A 19,028-nucleotide genomic window follows, 5' to 3' on the forward strand; every position below is an offset into this window, starting at 1 on the left:
CAACGGGAGCCCTTCACAGCAACCGTCACGGAAGGTCCCCGCACATAAAATTTCAGCTAGACGTGCACGGTTTACATGATTTTGACAAGTGCCTGTTACTTAGTGGCATATTCCTAACACAGGACTCGGATTTCTGGATATTTGGCCTAGGCCAAATGGAAGTGACTATTACTTACAGCGGTAAACCGTACTTGTAGAATGGTGGTTGAAGAACCGCAGCCGGGAACGCTACAGTGAAAAAGAAACCTTCACTGTGGCAGTAATACTTCCAGCAGTGCAACAAAAGAGCAAATTGTTTCAAAATATTATTCTAGTGCAATCTACTATAACACAGCATATTGGAAAATCGCCGCACAAACACTATCTAAATAATTTTACGCTTATCAAAGCACTATAGTGGTGCTCAAGTGATGACGTATTGCAAGTAACATTACCGAAAACGCTTCGGCTTTTCTGAAGCTCTACGTTGCGTTCAACATTGCGCAATGTGTAATTCCGCGATCGGAGCATGCGCGATCCATTGAGAGAATGTTTCTGCTTAAAGGAGCACTGAGGTGAGCCTGCTGCGAAAGAACAATGCGCGCCGGCAAGCTTGAAAAAAATGCGGTTATTTTTAAAGAAAGATCCTCTCCAGTGGGCTTTTTGGATAAAACCCGGATATCGCTGACAGACGCGACCTAACACATAAAAGACGAGGCAGACGATGTCGCAACTTTCAACCTCTGTTTACTGAATGGCAACAGTTGAATCACAAATACATCAAGCTAGCCGAACAACGAGACTACACCCCGCCAGCTTGCCTCCTCTCCCCTTTCATCCAAACCGCCCAAGCAGCACAATGTACTGAAAGTCGAATGCAGTGGGGGTGGACGGAATGTGTCTTATCAATGTTCTTTAGTTTCACGGGTCTGTTCAAGTCCTTCCACCTACCCGGCCACCCCCGTAGCACTCGACTTTCAGTACGTTGTGCTGCTTGGGCTCGTGCCTTTATTTATCAGGTCTTCCTGTTTTCGTTTTTTTATTATATCGCGGTAGGCGCGCTCACACAATTATATTTTGCTTTCTTTATGTTCCAGCTTTCAGCGACTTGTCTGATATGCGTAGCATGAGATCGGTAAATTACCTGGGTGGCCTCGAACTGCGGGTCGCACCCAGACATCAAAACTTTGATCCGCCAACTGCGAACTCTGTCTATCTTTTGATCTGTCTATCTGTCTATCTTTTGATAGACAGAGTTGGGGCAGACAGGATACCCAGATGACTTCGTGAGGGCGAGGATTCAAAGGCTCCTGGAACGTAAGACGACCATCCAAGGGTAAGTGAGCGACTCGAGAGATCAACCCACGGTGGTGATTCCATATACAGGGTGGTCCACCAACCATGATAGAAATTCATAGTAAAAAACGTAGGCCCCGGAGAGATATGCCGTCAAGGGATTTTTTATGTCAATAACTTTTGCCACATATTGGTAACATTTTTATTTCATTTCAATTGACGGAAAGTTAATTTCTTGAATTGAACTCCGAAATTTCCCAAGGCAACCTAAGGTTTTCTTTGCGGAAATGGGTTCCCCGGGGTCATCTTTCTCAGTATTCGCCTCGAGATCGAACAGCGTCGCCACCATGCGGCTGCTCCGTGAACTGCCTTTAGTGGGGATGCGCCGCTTGAGCCGGTGCTTTCGCTGTCGTCACCGTACTCGAAAATGTGCTTGGAAGGATTAATTTCTGGACTTTTGGGCTTTTAAAATCGGTTCAAAATGAGTGAAAATGATTTGGTGGAAAACTTTTTTCAACTTCTCTATTTCTCTGCGCCAGCGTGCTTAGCAGGGAAGAAAACTACAGAACGTGCATATGTTCCACTCGGCCTTTGTTATATTATATTTGTCACTGGTGTTCTGTGTGTCAAACAAAATGTACCAAGAGCTTAGGTCAATGTTGTAACAGTTTTTTTTATCATAGGCATACAACTATGTCACAGTTATTTATAGAATGTTTTCTGTGCTAGCTGTTCGAAGTTACTTCATAGTGCTCAGTTAGGATATTCTGCACGCGCTAAACACAAGTTGTATCGAATGTATGAATATATGGAATATATGAATGCATGAATATATAAATATTTATGGCACGGGTGCTTTTAAATGTGTGAATTTGAAGCTTTCGTCTCCTTTCATCTGACTGTATGACAGGCTAGACTTTTATCTTTCACATACGTAATCATTGGCACACATCATTGGAACACACGCATTCAAAGTAAAATGCACCATCCCTGAACGTTCTATGTAAAACACGCGTGTTTTTTTTTTTTTTTTTGAGGGGGGTGTATGAAGCACGTGTGCAACAGCGTATTTCAGAATATACCTGCCGCTGGAACCAAAAACTTAGTTTATATGTAGTTATTTCCTGACCGGCAGCACCCCACACAAAGTCAAGTCCACCATACAGGTGTGGTCATCTGCTAACATATTTTAGCACCATTTAATGAATGCCCGAACAGGAAATGAATCAAACCTCGAACCGCTCCCGGACTCGCACGACCTGAATACCCACTGCTGTTATTCGACACAAAAATTGTAGCCAAGGGCCCCTATGTTGCATTCTTGCACATTTGTACACTTAGATTCATTGTTATTATTGATTAGTACATTGTACATTTAGATCAGTGGAGACAGGAATTTTGAGTTTTTCCTTTATTTTTTAAATCCTTGTTGTCGCGACGTAAGATAAAAAGGTACAGGGAAAGACAGCTATACACAAGCGACGAATAAATATTCGAGCGAGAGCAGCAAAAGACTAAAACAAAATGGAGCTTTGAACAAAGGATGCAGTGTTTCCCTTCAAAAGCATACAGGAGATTTTCTTTTCACAACTTCGCAGTTTGAGCGTTTCGCAGTGCAGCACTTTTTGTCAACTTCCACACCATATCAGCGTTCTAAGTATCGCATTTCAAGACATCCGCAATATGTAAGGCACTGACAGCGGCATTTCACCCAGAAACACTGCGATATCCGCGTAGAAAAGCTAGAGCCTGCTGCGTCCGATCATGCTGTATCCCCACTATGGCATCCGTCGCAGCGCCACCTACAGTTCGATCTCGAGGCGAATAGCACATAATCCCACTCGTAATGCAATGGCAAGTGCCTAAATAAATTCGCCGAAAATCCGTGGAAATGAGCCCTTAGCTCCGCCTCTTTTTTGACGGCTCGTAGCTTGAGCGCAAAGCTGCGAAGAAAGGAGGTTACATTGACACGCCACACGAGGGGGGAAAGGGTTACTAGCCGTCCGGCGACCTCATTTTTGATAAGATAGCTCTGATTCCCGCACTCACCGCGCGTGTTTGTTCCGTGGGTAAGGCTTGTAACCCTTTCCCCCCTCGTGTGCGTGTCAACGTAACCTCCTTTCTTCGCATCTAAGCGCTCAAAGTACGAGCCGTCAAAGAAGAGGCGAAGCCGAGGGCTCATTTCCAGGGATTTTCGGCAAATTTATTTCGGCTATTGCCATTGCATTACGAGTGGGATTATGTGCTATACTGAGTAAAATGACCACGGGGAACCCATTTCCGCAAAGAAAACGTTAGGTTGCCTTGGGAAATTTCGGAGTTCAATTCAAGAAATTAACTTTAAGTCAATTGAAATGAAATAAAAATGTTACCAATATGTAGCAAAAGGCAGAAAAAATCCCTTGACCGCATGTCTCTCCGGGGCCTACGTTTTTTACTATGAATTTCTATCATGGTTGGTGGACCACCCTGTATACATGGGGCCACCCATAGACTCATGAAATTATGTGGTAAGGTCAAAGTAAAAGTCTCTCTACGTCAAAGAGGGGATCAAGCATCACCTCTTTGAAGAAGAGGCTCTCGTTCCTGCCGCGATATGTCGCAAGTAGAGCGTCACGTAATGCATGTAAAATAAAACATAGAAACCCAGTCGTCGACTGTAAAGTTGGAGTAGTGTACTCTATACCGTTAAGTTGTGGCAAACGGTATATGGCGAGACAGGCAGGTGTTTAAAACAAAGATTGAAAGAACATGGAAACAAAGTTAGATCAAAATATAGACAGAGTTCGCAGTTGGCGGCTCACGGCCACCCAGGTAATTTACTGATATCATGATACGCATACAGACAAGTCGTTGAAAGCTGGAACATAAAGAAAGCAAACGATAAATGTGTGAGCTCGCCTACTGCGATATTAACAAAAAAAAAAAAAGACAGAAACAGGAAGACCTGATAAACAAAGAGACGCGGTTTGCATGAGAGGAGAGAGGAGGCAACCTGGCGGGGTGTAGTCTTGTAGTTCGGCTTGCTTGATGTATTTTTGATTCAATTGTTGTCATTCAGTAAACAGAGGTTGAAAGTTGCGACATCTCGTCTCGCCTTTTATGTGTTACGCCGCGTCTGTCAGCAATATGTACCAACCTGACCGGTCTTTGTTACAACCCGGATATTTTTGGAGAATATAGACAAGCCTTAGAAATGTGACACACAGTAAAAACAAATGTGTGTTGCTGTTCTTCTTGATTTCGGGTAACCGCTCATAGTTTCGTTTTATGAAACTGCCTGTCCCAGTAACATTGAATGAACGCTTGGATTAGCTGTCGTACTTCAGTTACAATGCCTCCAGGAAGCAGAAGAAAGCCTCTCCCTGAATGGGCAGAAGTAGAAGAAAACGGGAAAAAAGTTAAATCTGAAAAGTTCAAAAAGGTCAAGTTAAAAAGTTAAAAAAGTTAGAAGTCAACGTTGCGCGTACATGGGCTTTTGTAAACAGTCAACATTACAATAAAATAAAGCGGGAGTTTCCCGTGTGACGTTGAATTAAGATTGTCTTTCACATCGCATCGGGACAAAATCTCTTAAAAATCCGGATTAAATTGTGTGGACAAAATCCCCCCCCAAAAAAAATCGACCGGATAAAATCAAGGTGGATTAAATCCAAACAACCCTGAGCGCAGGTGACCTACAGAGAGAGGGCGAGGCCTTTGTTCCGCATACTTTTCAAGAATCATCTCCTCGTGAAAACAGCGCATCGCACAACGAGAGGACGTCGTGACGTAACGTAATCCCCCAGCACGTGATCCGTGACGTACAGCGGCACTCTTCAAACATGTATAAGGGCGTGAGCTGAGAGGAAAAACAAAGGAAGAAAAAGCCCGGATCAATTTTTTCTTTGTTTTTCCCTGTCACGCAAGGATCGTGTCCGACGTCCGCGGCTGCTTTCTCCGACTGCTTTTGTAACTTGTTTTGACTTTAACTTGACTTGTTTTGATTTGATCGCGCAGCTATAATACACTGCAGAGAGGAAATATTTTGCATGATGGCTCCTGGTGGAGAGCTTGACAGATGTGGTGTCACGCTCTGCAGGTCACCACGACTGCACGTCGTGGTCCGAGCAGGGCACGGGCGGGTAGTAAGCTGAAGTTACGGTGTACACTCACATGACACAAGTTCTTCAAACCGCAGGTGTCAATGCAAAGTTTCATCTAAGTTGTTTGAATGTATGCGACATCTTAACATTCTCTTTCTTCAATGTACAATCCAGTCTTGACACACGACGGGAGTAACAAGGGAAACTTACAACATAGGAGCAGTACCGTCGCCATGAAAAAGCTTAAATTCTGCAAAAATAACTAAAGGCTTGATATGTACTTGTAAACGAAAACATGTTTCAATAATGTACAGTTGCTGTGCTCAGAGTAAGGTAGACAATGGGAGATACTTACTAATATCGTTACTTCCAGGGTCGTAAAAGGCATTTACAACGGCTGGGCCAGTGCGCCACCTGAAATGTTGCGAGACCACAAACAAATACATCCACGCCTTTCGCAAGACAAAAATTATTCGGTATTGGAAGGATTGGCATGCGTTTATCCTGCGTTTGGATGCATTAGCTCTTTGTCTAACGCAGACGATGTAACCAAAATGTTCGCGCTCCTTCACGTGTATAATATGGATATTGCAAATGAATTGCTTGCCAAAATCAACGAGGTAGAGAGGAATAGAGGGAATAGAGTGCGCAACCGCCTTGGCGAGGCTCCAAACTTTGATGCCAGTAGGCGACCCTCTCCTTTCTCTCTCGTACTCCTTCTGTCAAGGCAAAAAACGAACGAAGCGCGAACCGAAGGACCAATGAAACGGGAGTGCGCAACGCAAGTTGCGTTCAAGCGGCCGTGGGACATGCACGCTCGAGCCAGCGCAACTGTTACTGCACGAAAGCAATCAGCTGAATTCGCTATAAAGCCGATTCCTTATCAGACGGCGCCAAGGAAGGGGTGCTGACACACGACGTTCCAAATTACGGTATCTTTCGGCCTCAGTGATTTCTCTGGTGATCTTATTCATGCATCTCGTTATCACACTGTTTGGTTATATGACAATCATAGTTATCTCTTCCGCAGGCTTTGGAAAAATTGTTGGCGGCATTACGGAATCAATAAATGTCACGGAATTTCGAAGCGTACGCGCGCAAGGACGCTCACCGCATGAGTTCCTAATGTCCGCCATTTGCAAACAAGGCAAGGTGAGGTCAACATGGCGCAATCTATGGTGGCTTCAAATATGGCTGCCGGTTTGTCCCTCTAGTACCCTCTCCATCTCGTTGGCCGAAATATAGAACACCGAAGAGTTCATAATTGCCTGGGGACACTGGGAAGTATTAAGTTTATGTGGAAGTGGCGCCATTGGTATGCGTCCGTGTAGTGCCGTTTCGGCAAACGTACGCTACAGCTCACTTCGTTTCCCCGAGAGAAAAACGTGAGTAACAAACGAATGCTCACTCAGCTGTCTTGTTGTAGTAAGTGTGTAGATGTCCCAGTTCTACGAGAGCGAGATTTTTCCATAGGTTAGCGATCACTGTCACGTACGGTGTATCCGGCTCGAACAGGTCTACCTGCGCACGTTTTCAACTGCATGCTTAGGGAAGTGAAGGCATAAACCGCTTTTACAATAACAGTACCCTTCATAGAATATGGCGGATGCGACTTCTATACTCTGAGTATAAATGTAGTAGTTTTAGACGCGACGTGCGACATGCGATGAACACATCAGGATAATACCAGCGGCATGGCCGAGCGGATGCTTTTGTCCGCTCCGTTGCTGGAGGTGGTCGTGCTGAGAATTGGGACGTGGTAGGTTCATATCCCACCACCAGCTGTGCCGTCTGAGCTTTTCCCTTGGTTTTCCGTCAGACTTTCCAGACGAGTGTCGGCACACTTCCGCCTGAAGTCGGTTCGGGACGCATGCTAACCCCCTGTTTCCCACCCCTTCCTGCTGCTTCTCCATGGGTCCACGTCTAAGACCTCTTATAGCCACAGTTGCTTCGCCGCGCTAACACGGAATTTAAAATTAGAGAGAATGCATGTGCACGTATTTGCTGATGCAAAGTAAGTGGGAGATAGGTGAGAGAGATAGGTAGAGAAAATACAAAAAAAAAACGAGGTGTTTATTTAGGGTAAAACTATTGAGACGGGTGTTAGGGGCAAGTTAACAATAATATCAACCAGTATGTTGACGTCGACAAGTATCGTGACACGATATATCTATTTCAGCCATTTTGTTTATGTTCGGGCAGGGCCTCCGCCGCAATATTCACACAAAGGTTGCGATAACTGTATCCATCAGGATACTCGTTGACGTCAACAAAACCTCCAATGCCATCGCTACGCTCACTTGGTATGCCAACGGTACGGCTGTGAAAACACACTGACAAAAAGAATGAGAAGCTGCCTTACAGAAACCCTTACTAATGACTGCCACCGTAAAACTTATACTGCTGTGCCAAGAAACCAGGGAGACCAGAGGGCAGAGAGAGACCAGAAGGCCAGAGAAGGCCATACAATACCAGGTCAGTTCCAAGAAGGAGTGTATGGAGTGCACTCAGAGAGTTGCTGTTTAGTTCATGCCAGTTTCGTGTCGTAGGAAACACATAGGGCAAGCCGGTAGGTGTTTGAATATCAGGCTAAGGGAACATGGCCTCTCTGTGGGAGATGATCACGTTCGAACAGACAGGCTGGTATGGACGCGGTCTCAGATTTTGCTTGAATAATTATATGTTGTTGGCCAATGTCTCTAGGTGACGAAGTCGTTTGTTTCAAGTCTCTATGTTAATCCGTTGCCCAGAAAAAAATTAAGGATGAAGTCAGGCGGAATTCGCTTTTATCTCACGTTTCGTTTTTCCGAACTTTCGCCGCTCCTATTGGAGACGCGACGCCCGGAAGAAACTTTTGGATTTTTTCTCTTGCTGTCCAGATAGAGCACAGTGGACAGGAGTGTACAAAAAATGCTCTAGTAAACCCCATCTTTATGTAAGAAAAACGGCAAACTTGACCGGTCATTCACTTTACTGTTGTATCTCGGGCCGTCCTGCATAGCGTCTGCTGAAAAGTTTGCGATAAGCACTGTATCATTTTGTTCGTTGTGAAATGTGCTTTCTGGTGATATACGTTTGGTATTTGCACGTGCACCGTGTCGCACACTGCAGTGGCGCAAAAATGGGAAAAATCGGGTAGGTCACACATTGAAGCCAGTTTCTAAAAAGCTACATCATTTATCGCCCTAATATTCTTCTCGTGACTGTCTGAATACTTGCGATCGCAGAGTATGCAAAGACATGGGTGATACCAGGGTGTGCCAAAAAAGTGTGGACAAATTGCCAGTGTTACAATGAGTGCCGCCAGGATATAACCTAAGAACAGAAACAGAACAACAGAAACAGCTTGTCAGCCCCCTTTGCAGGCTAAATTAGTTATGTTACACCAACTACCCCAACTTTGCACTTTGGTTCACTCGCGAATTTTTTTCCCGCGCGCGCTGGCCGGCGCGTGGGCGGAGGGCCGCGCGTCAGCTTACCCTCGCGCATTTTTCAGCCTGGGCCGACTTCCGAAATTTTTCCGCCTAGGCCACCGCCTTTCGCGAATTCTTTTCATGGTGCAGAGTCCAGCCCGTACACTTATAACATATCATATACATGCAAAGAGGAGTCATAAGTGTACGGGCAGCCCTCTGCACCATGGAAAAAATTCGCGAAAGAAGTCGGCCCAGGCTGAAAAATGCGCGAGCGTCAGCGCACGCGCGGCCTTCCGCCCACGCGCTGGCCAGCGCGCGTGGGAAAAAATTGGCGAGTGAAGTTGGCCCAGGGGTCAATGAACGTGCTTATAACTGATCCAGCTTTTCCTACGGCCAATACGTATACTACTCATAGGACCATACATTTCATTCCCCGCGTCACCACCAGCAATGGGGTAGAGTATAGCCCCTGGCGATGAAACAGCCCATTCATCATCCTGTAATACAGTTGTTGTTGTCGTTGCTTTTGTCTATTTTCCACAAACCATAAGTTGCTCCATGATAACATACGATGAAGTGCATAGTTCTTTACCTGGCTAGAAAACGGTGCACCAGTCTTGAGGCCTCTCAGTTAACATTTCTGTCCTGGTGCAATCTTGCAGCCAGCTCTCAAAGCGGGGTAGCAAGACGCAGAAAAAGCATTGGGAAAATTCTTCGCTGGGGCAGCTGACAGACACGGCGGCCGTCAAAAGCAGTCAAAGCTTACAGATGCGGGCACTGTCGCCCCCCCCCCCCCCCCCCGCCAAATGATGAGAATGAGGACCGGCAGTTCTCAGATATGTAACTTTTTTTTGTGAAATAAACATGTGTGTGTGTATTTAACAAGGAGTGAGTGCGTTTTCTATTGAGCAGCTCAAAAGCACTCCATGAGAGTACGGCTGCAGAGTGGGGCGAATTTGGTGCAGAACGACGACGTTACCAAATGGGGTTCCCGTCTGTCCAAGGACGGGTATACAAGGAAGATTGGCAGACTGGATCACCAATATTGGGCCAATATCGGGTAAAATCGGCACGACACTGGCAAAGCTGGCTTGTCAATATTGGCTGCCAAAATTAGAGCAATATTGGGACATGTTGCAGTTACCATATTGGGCCAATATTGGCAATCTAGATTGCCAATATCGGTCAAATATCGGCCCAATCGTGGTGTGCTGCCTGGGTCAGGTTTAGTGGTATGCGAGACAATGTGCTGGCTTCAAAGAATTTTGGTAAATGCTGGAAGACTGTAAAGAAGTCGAGGGACGGGACAGAGTGTTTCATAGAGTTATATAGCAAGCGACGGCGGGTACAGATGTTTATAGTTCCAAGGAACAGTTGATTACAACAATTGATGTAGTTTAAGGTGGCTCGCTAGTTCACGTTCGTTTTGTGTGGGTCTTCCTCTCTCTCTCTCGAGATGTCAGCAGAGGACAGCAAGGAGAAGAGCATAGGCCAAGAAGATATCGTGGAAAAGCAGGAGTGTTCTAACAAATATCCGTTTCTATCTCCACTTTGTATTGGCTGACAATCAGTTTCACAACTTATAACTTGCTGGTATGTCGAAGGAAACGAGTTAGTTTTTGCATGTATTTAGTAGTCTACTCAAATACTTTTTGAGTTTGAGTATGTGGTATATGGAGCTGATTTTTTACCTTGTTCTCAGTACCTTACTTTTTCGAGTACCGTATTTAGTCGCATAATTTGCGCCCTCACGTAATTTGCGCACCCCCACTTTTTCACTAAAAAAAATTTAAAAATAAAAATTCGCGTAATTTGCGCACTCCTACTTTCATGCGCGACATCATCGCGTTATCCTGCGACTGGTATTTATTTAAGGCTGGTATTTCTAACGATATCGATGGTACAGATGCACAGTACAATGCAATGCAAGCAATGGCTTTGATGGTGCTTTGGTGGAGGAGATAAGATCAAAGGGATTACACGGCAGGGAACCTTATCTCTGTTTTGACCTTTTTACCCCCCCCCCCTCCCCTCGCAACAATAAACCGCGAAGCTGTGTAACATCGCGCTGGCTTAGAAAAACAACGACCAGAACACATAGAGGGAACATATCAGGAAAACATCGGGCAACATTACGCGCCAGCATTGCGCAAGGCGGCTTCACCTAACGCATGCGTGCTTTAGGAGAAGCTCGGTCTACAAGTTGCCGGCGGGCGGGCCACCAGGAGCTACGTTTCAAGGCATGCAAATGTGTTCCTATTTTTGATCACACCGAGATCATGGCTGTATGCAAAAATCAAGGCGAACTATATGAAGCTATTTATGAAGCACGGATATGTGCATCAACACCACATCTGTTACCGGCGGAGGTGGAATGTTTGCTGGAAAAACGACAAACGTCACTTATCTCAAGTTGGTTTCACAACCTCACTTAACTCAGTACTGCAGTAAGTTAATGCGTTAGCGTCCCGTATCTTGATCGTAGTGTGTCACGACTATGGTGAAGAACCTGCGTCCTGTAGGCGCTTTGTTGGGCTGAGGAAGTGAATTAGGTGAACGAATGCATCCTTCACACAAACGCGGTCAGAAAGAGAGGTTAGTAGTTATGTGGGAAGGTTTGCGAAGCATGCAAGTTCGTTGTGTAGCATGGTGTATATTAGGAAGCCTGCATGTATTTTAGGTTGCATTACATAAGCACAATACTTACGTTTTTGTACTTTTCTTCCAGGTAGCTGTTATTCATGAGCCAATCCGCGTATCCTATCTTCTGTTGCATTGTCTCCACCTGCGAAGAGCAAAAGGTGTCTAAACACTATTAAGAATGGCTATGCAGACTGTTGCATAACATGACGACCACTACCTTCTTCAAAGCCTCATTTTTTGTGCTTTCGTCCATCCATGTTTTATTTTTTATAAGCCCGTGGAATGCTCTCTTTAACTCCTTCACAAATGTCTCCATCTGAAACGCAAGACACACTATAGTGCGTGCACATAGTCAAACGCACGAATGAAGTGCGAATTTTAAAGCTCAAAGACCACAGGATGCAGCTCACGTGGCATTTCACGGTAAGATAAAGTTCATAGTCCAATATGACGTCCATGTCTCGGTCCGGTATGACAACGGACGTCCATGACTCGGTCTATAGGCGCACGGGTAATGCTTCCGAGTCACGATGCAGTCCACTCATATTTCTAACGACCATGTGTGCTATCGTTGTGTTACCAAGATAAACGCTGGAGACAATGTAAGTGTTTAAAACATTTTTGGGTCATTTTAGACCATGCGCGCAAAGCACTGGAGTGAGTCAAACGTGTGCTTATGTGACGTAATTTGGTCATGGCCAGTACCATGAGATACAATATGCAGATATGCTCGAATACAATGATTGGCAAATGGTTGTTCAGCTGATGGCTGGACTGCGTCACGCTGGGATACGGGACATTATTTTATTTATTTTATTTATTTATGCGAATACCTCAAATGCCCGCGAGGGGCGTTACATGAGGGGGGTGTGAACTAATAATACAACAAGCACTATCACATAATGAATATATTAATATAACTAGTACGCGAGGTTACATATGTTGAGTAACACACAAAAAAATAATACAAGTAAATGAGACACACTTTATAATTCAAAAAAGGAACACAACTGTCTGCGAAATGCAAAAACATCAGAGATGGTGGCAATGGATTGGGGAAGGTCATTCCAAATGTCAATAGCATGTGGAAAGAAGGAATTGAGAAACTGGGATGAAGGACAATGGATATGCTCAACTTTGCATGTGTGGTCAGTCCGGGCGGAGTGCACTATCATCGCCCCCTTCTTCCCATAAAAGACCTTCGTCGAGGCATATAGACCGTGCTCCATAGGCTACGCACTGGATCTGCGTTCACCAACTCTTGACTATCCAAGATCGGCTATAATGGCAACGCCGGCTGCGGCATCGATCATCGGCAATCGAGCATATCCTGCGAGAATGCCGAGCATATCATGCTGCGCGGGACGCCCATCTCCCTCACTGCAGCTCGAGCATGCTAGTGTACATCATCTACCCCGGTGGTTCTTTTGCCGAACGGTCCGATAAAGCAAGGGGCCTTGTTCTCTTTCTACAGGAGGCGGGTCTGGCCCAAAGACCCCTGTAGCCGTTTGCACTCCCCTACGGACCCCTGCGCATCTCCAGCCTCCACCCTTCGTGCGTTTTATTTTATTTATTTTTTGCTATAGTCGCCCGATCCTGTGTGGCCAACAACGGCGAACCGAGTAAGAACCCCCCCCCCCCCCACACACACACGCACATACACACTGAATGTTCGATAATGGCGTGTGCTGACATGTGGCGATAATGCGCATTGCGCGGAATGTGTGGCCAGATTAGATTAGGATACAGCGAGTGTAGCATGAAAAATGAATGTGAGCATGTTGGTGTAGTGTTCTAGAACCGTAAAGAAGGGCTAGCGGTGAGACTTCCCTTTCAACTGAGACAGAAATTGCGAAACAGAACTACTCGCACAAATAAGCAAGGTATGACGTATGAGATATGTGTCAAAATACAGTGCATTTCGAAAGAGCGCATTCCGGACTACAGAGATCAGAAGCGCCTATCATTGTCCGATACCGGCGCGCGCCACCCTCTTCTATCCTGCTCACGCAATGTATGAAATATAGTCTCGAACAGCAGAAAGAGAGAAAGAGAAACAGAAAGAATAAATGGAGAGGCATGTCCGCACTGGCGTTTCGAGGACAGCGTCGTCTTCGAAACGACGATTCCGGTAGTAAACGTAATAAAAATTCCCCCTAGTGCAGTCTTCCTTAACCTTCAGCCGTTCCTTCATTGCTCATCGTGCACTTCCGAACATCGGCTCCTCTATCAGCATACTTTTACTACATATGAGTATATGTATGTACATATATTCGCACCGCAAGCGACTCCAGAGAACCATCCATGAAAGAATTGGAGAAAACTCCTCTCCATCCTGTATATCTAGCTGTTATGTTTTCATCGCGCTTCGAGAATGTGGAAAGCGGTGCCTCGCCCCTATCGAAGTTTTTCGGTACTCACAGGGCTGTTGCAGCAAAGTTTGCACAGAGCCATTTCGGCCTCAAGCGGCCACGGGTCCAAACAGTAGGGAGTTTCATCAGCGGGTTCTACGTGGTGTTTCAAGCGGTATGCGCCAAGGAGAGCTACAGAGCCTGTAAGAAATCCGCAGAAAAAGCGGTGCATCTTGCCAAGTGCGACCAACTCGAGACCATGTATTTGGAAGTGCCACGTCGTCTGCTAAACTACCGCGCGTTGCATATTTTGGGTCGCTGACGTTGCTGCTCACTCGCGCCACCTGGCCCACAGAAACAGGTCTATTGTATGACGACATGTCGCCATAAAATGAGCAGCGAGGCGCTGCGCTGACGTGAAAGGATAAGATATCGCAATGAGAGTTATTACCAGGTATATGAATGTTTAACACGTAGAGATATTCAACCACCCGCCCCATTCGCATTGCTGAACTGTGTCGGACTCTAGGCTATTTTAATACCCTCCTAAGTAATATATTTGAAAGATAAGACATCAAATTGCTGTGTTCCGTGTGTCCACCGCGCTCATTACAATAGTTAGCGTGCAGCTTCTTTCGCCCTCAGTTGGGAGTCAGATGTTGTCGGAATTGGCAGTCATACGTGGCTGGTAAGTTTAGAGCCCCGAACATCTAATGAAGGAATCAGCGCTAGAGGCAATTGCAAAACTGATTCGCCTGCTGCATACCGCAATCGATATTGTGTCACCTTGCAACTTTGCCCTCTCTGGCCACCAGTCAGCGTCATCCACTGACCATTGTTTGGGTCGTGTTAGGTGAGTTTACGTTGTCTTATAGTATCATCACTTACTTAGTACGACGTCATTTCCTGGAAGGCCATATTGCATGACGGATAGATTTTAAACGACTGCGAAAACGGGGTGCTAACAGACAGTTAAGTGCACAACATGGCGGCAACCACGAAAAGGTGGACTAATTGAAACATGGCAGTCGTCGAAAAGGCCAGAAAGCAGTGGGAATCTAACCATGTACCTCTTAATTGCCGGTCAAGTGTGGTAGCCGCTATGCTACAGAGGCACGGCACACCAAGAGCTTGTCAAAGGGCCTGATTTATCTAACGGCACACGCACTCTCTCTCTCTCTCTTTTCACATTCCCTCCTGCAAGTTTTCTTATGCACAAACACATACATACAACACACGACGAGGTAACGGCATCTGGTGAACGTGATTGAAAGTAACTGTTCTGAGGCTGGAACACAAAAGCAGACGAACACGACGGAAGCCTCAAGGTGCCCAAGAACATAGGCACCTTGAGGCTTATGTTGTCCTGTCTGTCTGCGTGTTCCGGCTACTTTCCATCAAGGCTGACTGAGATCTATTTATCTCCGCAACCATAGAAGCAGCGTTATGTTCACAATAACACGTACGATCCTAACCTGAAGCGATGTCACTATAATTTTTCAACACCTTGCTCCGGTTTCTGGCACTGTATCAGGTTAGACGCAGCACGCATTCCTCAGCAGTATCTTGCGTGTCCTGATGATGCATTATCTCTCCTCCTTATCGTAGATTGAAACGAGGCAAGCTGAACTCTGTTAAAGGAACTCACCTCTTTCTTTGCTTCAGGTTTGAACATTGTGTCTACGTAGATACGCCCCAATGCATGCTCAGCGTATGCCTGAAGATCTGTGATGCAGCGATCCCATCTTTCTCTGACCTTTTTGACTCCTGTAACTGCTTTGTCCAGCTCAAACTGAATTTTACGGAGGCTATCACTTGTACATTGGGCTAAACTCGAAACTACTTCAAAGCCAAAGTAGTTGTGTATGGTGCTCCTGTACGGGATAGAGGGTATGTTCATTGAGGAGTTTGTACTTTCTACCTTTCTTTTCTTTGATAGACGTGTTCCGTCTCACTGGAACGCGTCATACATTTCATTCACTCGAACACACACGATGTACGATATAATGCAATGTGCACACATAAAACATAATGTGACGAAGACCTATATACAATACACAATACGCAGTAAACTCTGAAAACAGCAGTTAGCCTGTAGACGTCGATGCTTGACAGATTCTCTTACGCCTGAAACGAATGGAGCGTTTTCGCAGCGTGAAATTGTTGCGAAACGCTCGCGATGCGTCCGCACGAAACGCATTGGACGCGTGCGGAGCGATCGATACCCCTACCACAAATGTTGCCATATTCGTGCACCCGTATTTTGTAGAAACGTTCCGATCTTAAACAACGAGAGTTAACTGAGGCAGGCCAACAAATATGGACGAAACAAACAGACGAGGAGCTCAAGGACTCTGAAACAGGGTCCTTGAGTTCCTTATTTAGTTCATATCTTGTTGTTTTCTGCGCTTTCCGCGCTTTGTTCGTTTCTAATATCAGAAATGAAGAATATTGTATCGGATATTTCGGGAACTATTCATGCGCAACTTTATTGGCTGCACAGGGGAGAGCGCCCTCGTCGTCTTCTGTCTGCTCCTTGGAGAACGCCAGCTCATCTTCATCGTGCGAGATGCGCCCGAATATATGTAGTCACGTGTGAACCCGTCGCGAAATCGCCGGGAGAACTCTCCATGCGCTTTGCGCTCCTTCTTTGTGCGTTTTCTGCACTTTAAGCATTCATCAGACATTGGGGGCTCATCGGCTACGAGGAGGAACGGCACAAATCAGATTTGTAATCAGTAATCCTAGATATTATATTTCATTGTATACGGGTGCTGTCGAGTTGAACAAAAAAGAACAAACTGAAAAATAACGCATATGCTCGCACTTACATTACGCGTGGTCTAGCGTTACGTGGCCGACCTCTCTCACACTAAACAAGGGACGTGCCCACTGACACGGCGCAACTGTTTCCACTGTGGCATCCCTCTCCCCTTGCTCTTTCGATTCGCGGCCAAATTCTCACTCGCGCTCCTTCTCTTACGAGTACTGATGTGATATGGAGACATGTTCGGTGACGTCAGAACTACGGATGCCAAGATGCACGTCTAAAGGCGAACCTCCATGGAGCGTATGTGCGGCGAAAAAAAGGCGAACTTCTCCTTGCATCGGACACGCTCCGCAACGCGCCAAGAATGTGAGCGTTCGCCGGCGATCTGGCCATGCCAGATATTGTCGCCAAACGTCCGCGGATTCCGGAAGCGTCAACTGCGCATGGATGCCAGGTCGGCCAATCAAAACGCACTTCCGCTACGATTTTGCACCATCTACGTCTTGCTGACTTGTCGTCTGCTTACTTGATATCTGATGGTCAATTCCAATGGCAAATTTGGAGCAGCCGACCGACTCCACGCGAGAAAGCGCCCTAATCCGGCTAAGAGCATACGATCTGTATCTGCGATTGGAACGTTCGCGCACCCGTTAGAGCAAGCGGGTGTGGTGGGGGCGCTCGCACGCGACCAGATAAGAAAGAAAAGTAGCCACCCAGTGTCGTCATTATCATCATGAAAGCGCTAGCATGCAAGGCGAAATGCCAGCAGGCATGGGTGCAACACCTCAAGCTCGCCCAGCTGACAGTACCATACCATATACCTGCAGCGGGAACTTCCGCCATGTTAGCGAAAGCGAAGAGTGCGAACCGGAAGCACAAACCACATGCCACGTGACGGGGAAGGTGCGGTCAAATCTGACGATATTGGCGGAGCAATCGGCGTTGCTCCATGGAGCGACCTTGGCCCCAATGCCGCGCGAGAACTGCCATTAGAAGGCTCGGACTCTGCTACCAACCTGCCAACAGAACATAATTGTTCCAGACACAGCAGCCAGACTGGTTGCGAAAGTGCTCCCAATCAGCCGCTCGAATTCAACATGAGTCTGCTGTCGGCTGCTCGCTGCCTAGCCTACTGCACCGCTAGAACACCAGGCATTCTCTGCCAAAAAACACATTTTCCTGTAGCAGTATTGAATATACCTTTCGGTGCATTACTGTAGACGGTTGTTCAGGCAGTTGTTGGATTTAGTTGTAAAATTTGTAACATAAGTGCATTTTTTCTTACGACTAATTCACTTTATGCTCTAGCAACGTTGACATCGGAGCAATCCTCACCTCGACGTGGTGGCTGTTAGGGATAGCAAGACCAACGGCGCTTGCTGGCGCACGTGTCGGAACACGAAAGACAACTGCTATCGAGTGAATTGGAGATTGTGTTGTGTCATTGAGTTTTGCTTTTGTGACTAGCTTCCTTTTCTAGATGAGTGGGTGTGACGTTGGTCAGTGGGCCACAAAAGAGCACGGTACTAGATAATTAAATTGTTATAACGGTATACTGTGGAGTTTCAACTTAACGTTTCCTTCCGCAGTACGCAACGTATCGGTGGCACACGTGCCACTTGTTTCAGATCTAAATGTTTATATGATGATCAAGTGCGTATTCAGCGAACAGAAAGCTCTGTTTCCCGCAAACTCCATATGTAGTGTTTAGTATTGTATGACGCCATATCCGCAGACATTGTTTGCCCCATACTTTTTATCTTAGTGTTACAATGCTCCTGTGGTAGCATCTGAATTTTTCGCGTCACACGGAACGTCTACCATAACAATAGAGTTTGGTATGTCGATGGTTAAAGTCGCTATGTGCGAACTGTAATTGTCAAACGGAGATCAATACGAAGCGGACAGTTAAAGTAACGGTCGCATCCGGAAACCCATCTATGAAACCGTCCAAATTTCAGCATCGGCCAACAATCTACCCGGCAAATTTATTTGTCCAAAAAGTGCTTAGATATTAAATAAACATGTTTTAAGAATGAGCACTGCTTCCGCAGCCGCGGGAGCTCCGACGGCGTGACGTCACTAGCTAAGGGGAGAGTGAGAATGTGGCGCTCAGAGGAGGAAAGGCGTCGTCCAGACGCCCCGTACCCGTATGATACGCTCGCGCGGCCGCGGTATTCCTTTTCTCAAGGTCGTGCTCTCATTGGTTCTTAGGGAGTGACATTTTCTCGTTTTTCCAGAGAGGGCAATGCGGAATACTCTCAACATCTGGCGTCTGGTCTTGTCACGTATTCCGTCGAAGAGCAATCAAACTACGCCACTGTTTCACGTGGGATTTTCGCTGCTGTAGTAAATGGTCCAGGAGGAATAAAATGACACTATAGTTTCGAAATCGAGTGGAACGGATGCGACCGTCCCTTTAAGCAACCGAATGAAATACGAATCCAATAACTAAGTATCCGACGCGAATACGAAGCGCATAGTTATG

General features: G+C 46.1%; 1 protein-coding gene across 1 annotated transcript in view; it reads right to left on the reverse strand.

The window, feature by feature from the left end:
• LOC135378427 (neprilysin-4-like) overlaps positions 1–19,028 on the reverse strand; it is an 85,834-nt gene that overhangs the window by 36,391 nt on the left and 30,415 nt on the right. Inside the window, exons 10-15 of the mRNA XM_064611458.1 lie at positions 15,419–15,644; positions 11,637–11,735; positions 11,484–11,561; positions 6,769–6,881; positions 5,716–5,774; positions 177–228 (exon numbers count right to left, since the gene is read on the reverse strand). Coding sequence (XP_064467528.1) covers positions 177–228; positions 5,716–5,774; positions 6,769–6,881; positions 11,484–11,561; positions 11,637–11,735; positions 15,419–15,644 — 627 coding nt within the window. The remainder of the gene's footprint in view (positions 1–176; positions 229–5,715; positions 5,775–6,768; positions 6,882–11,483; positions 11,562–11,636; positions 11,736–15,418; positions 15,645–19,028) is intronic.

Source organism: Ornithodoros turicata, chromosome 1 (genome assembly GCF_037126465.1).
Source record: "Ornithodoros turicata isolate Travis chromosome 1, ASM3712646v1, whole genome shotgun sequence".
Taxonomy (NCBI): Eukaryota; Metazoa; Arthropoda; class Arachnida; order Ixodida; family Argasidae; genus Ornithodoros; species Ornithodoros turicata.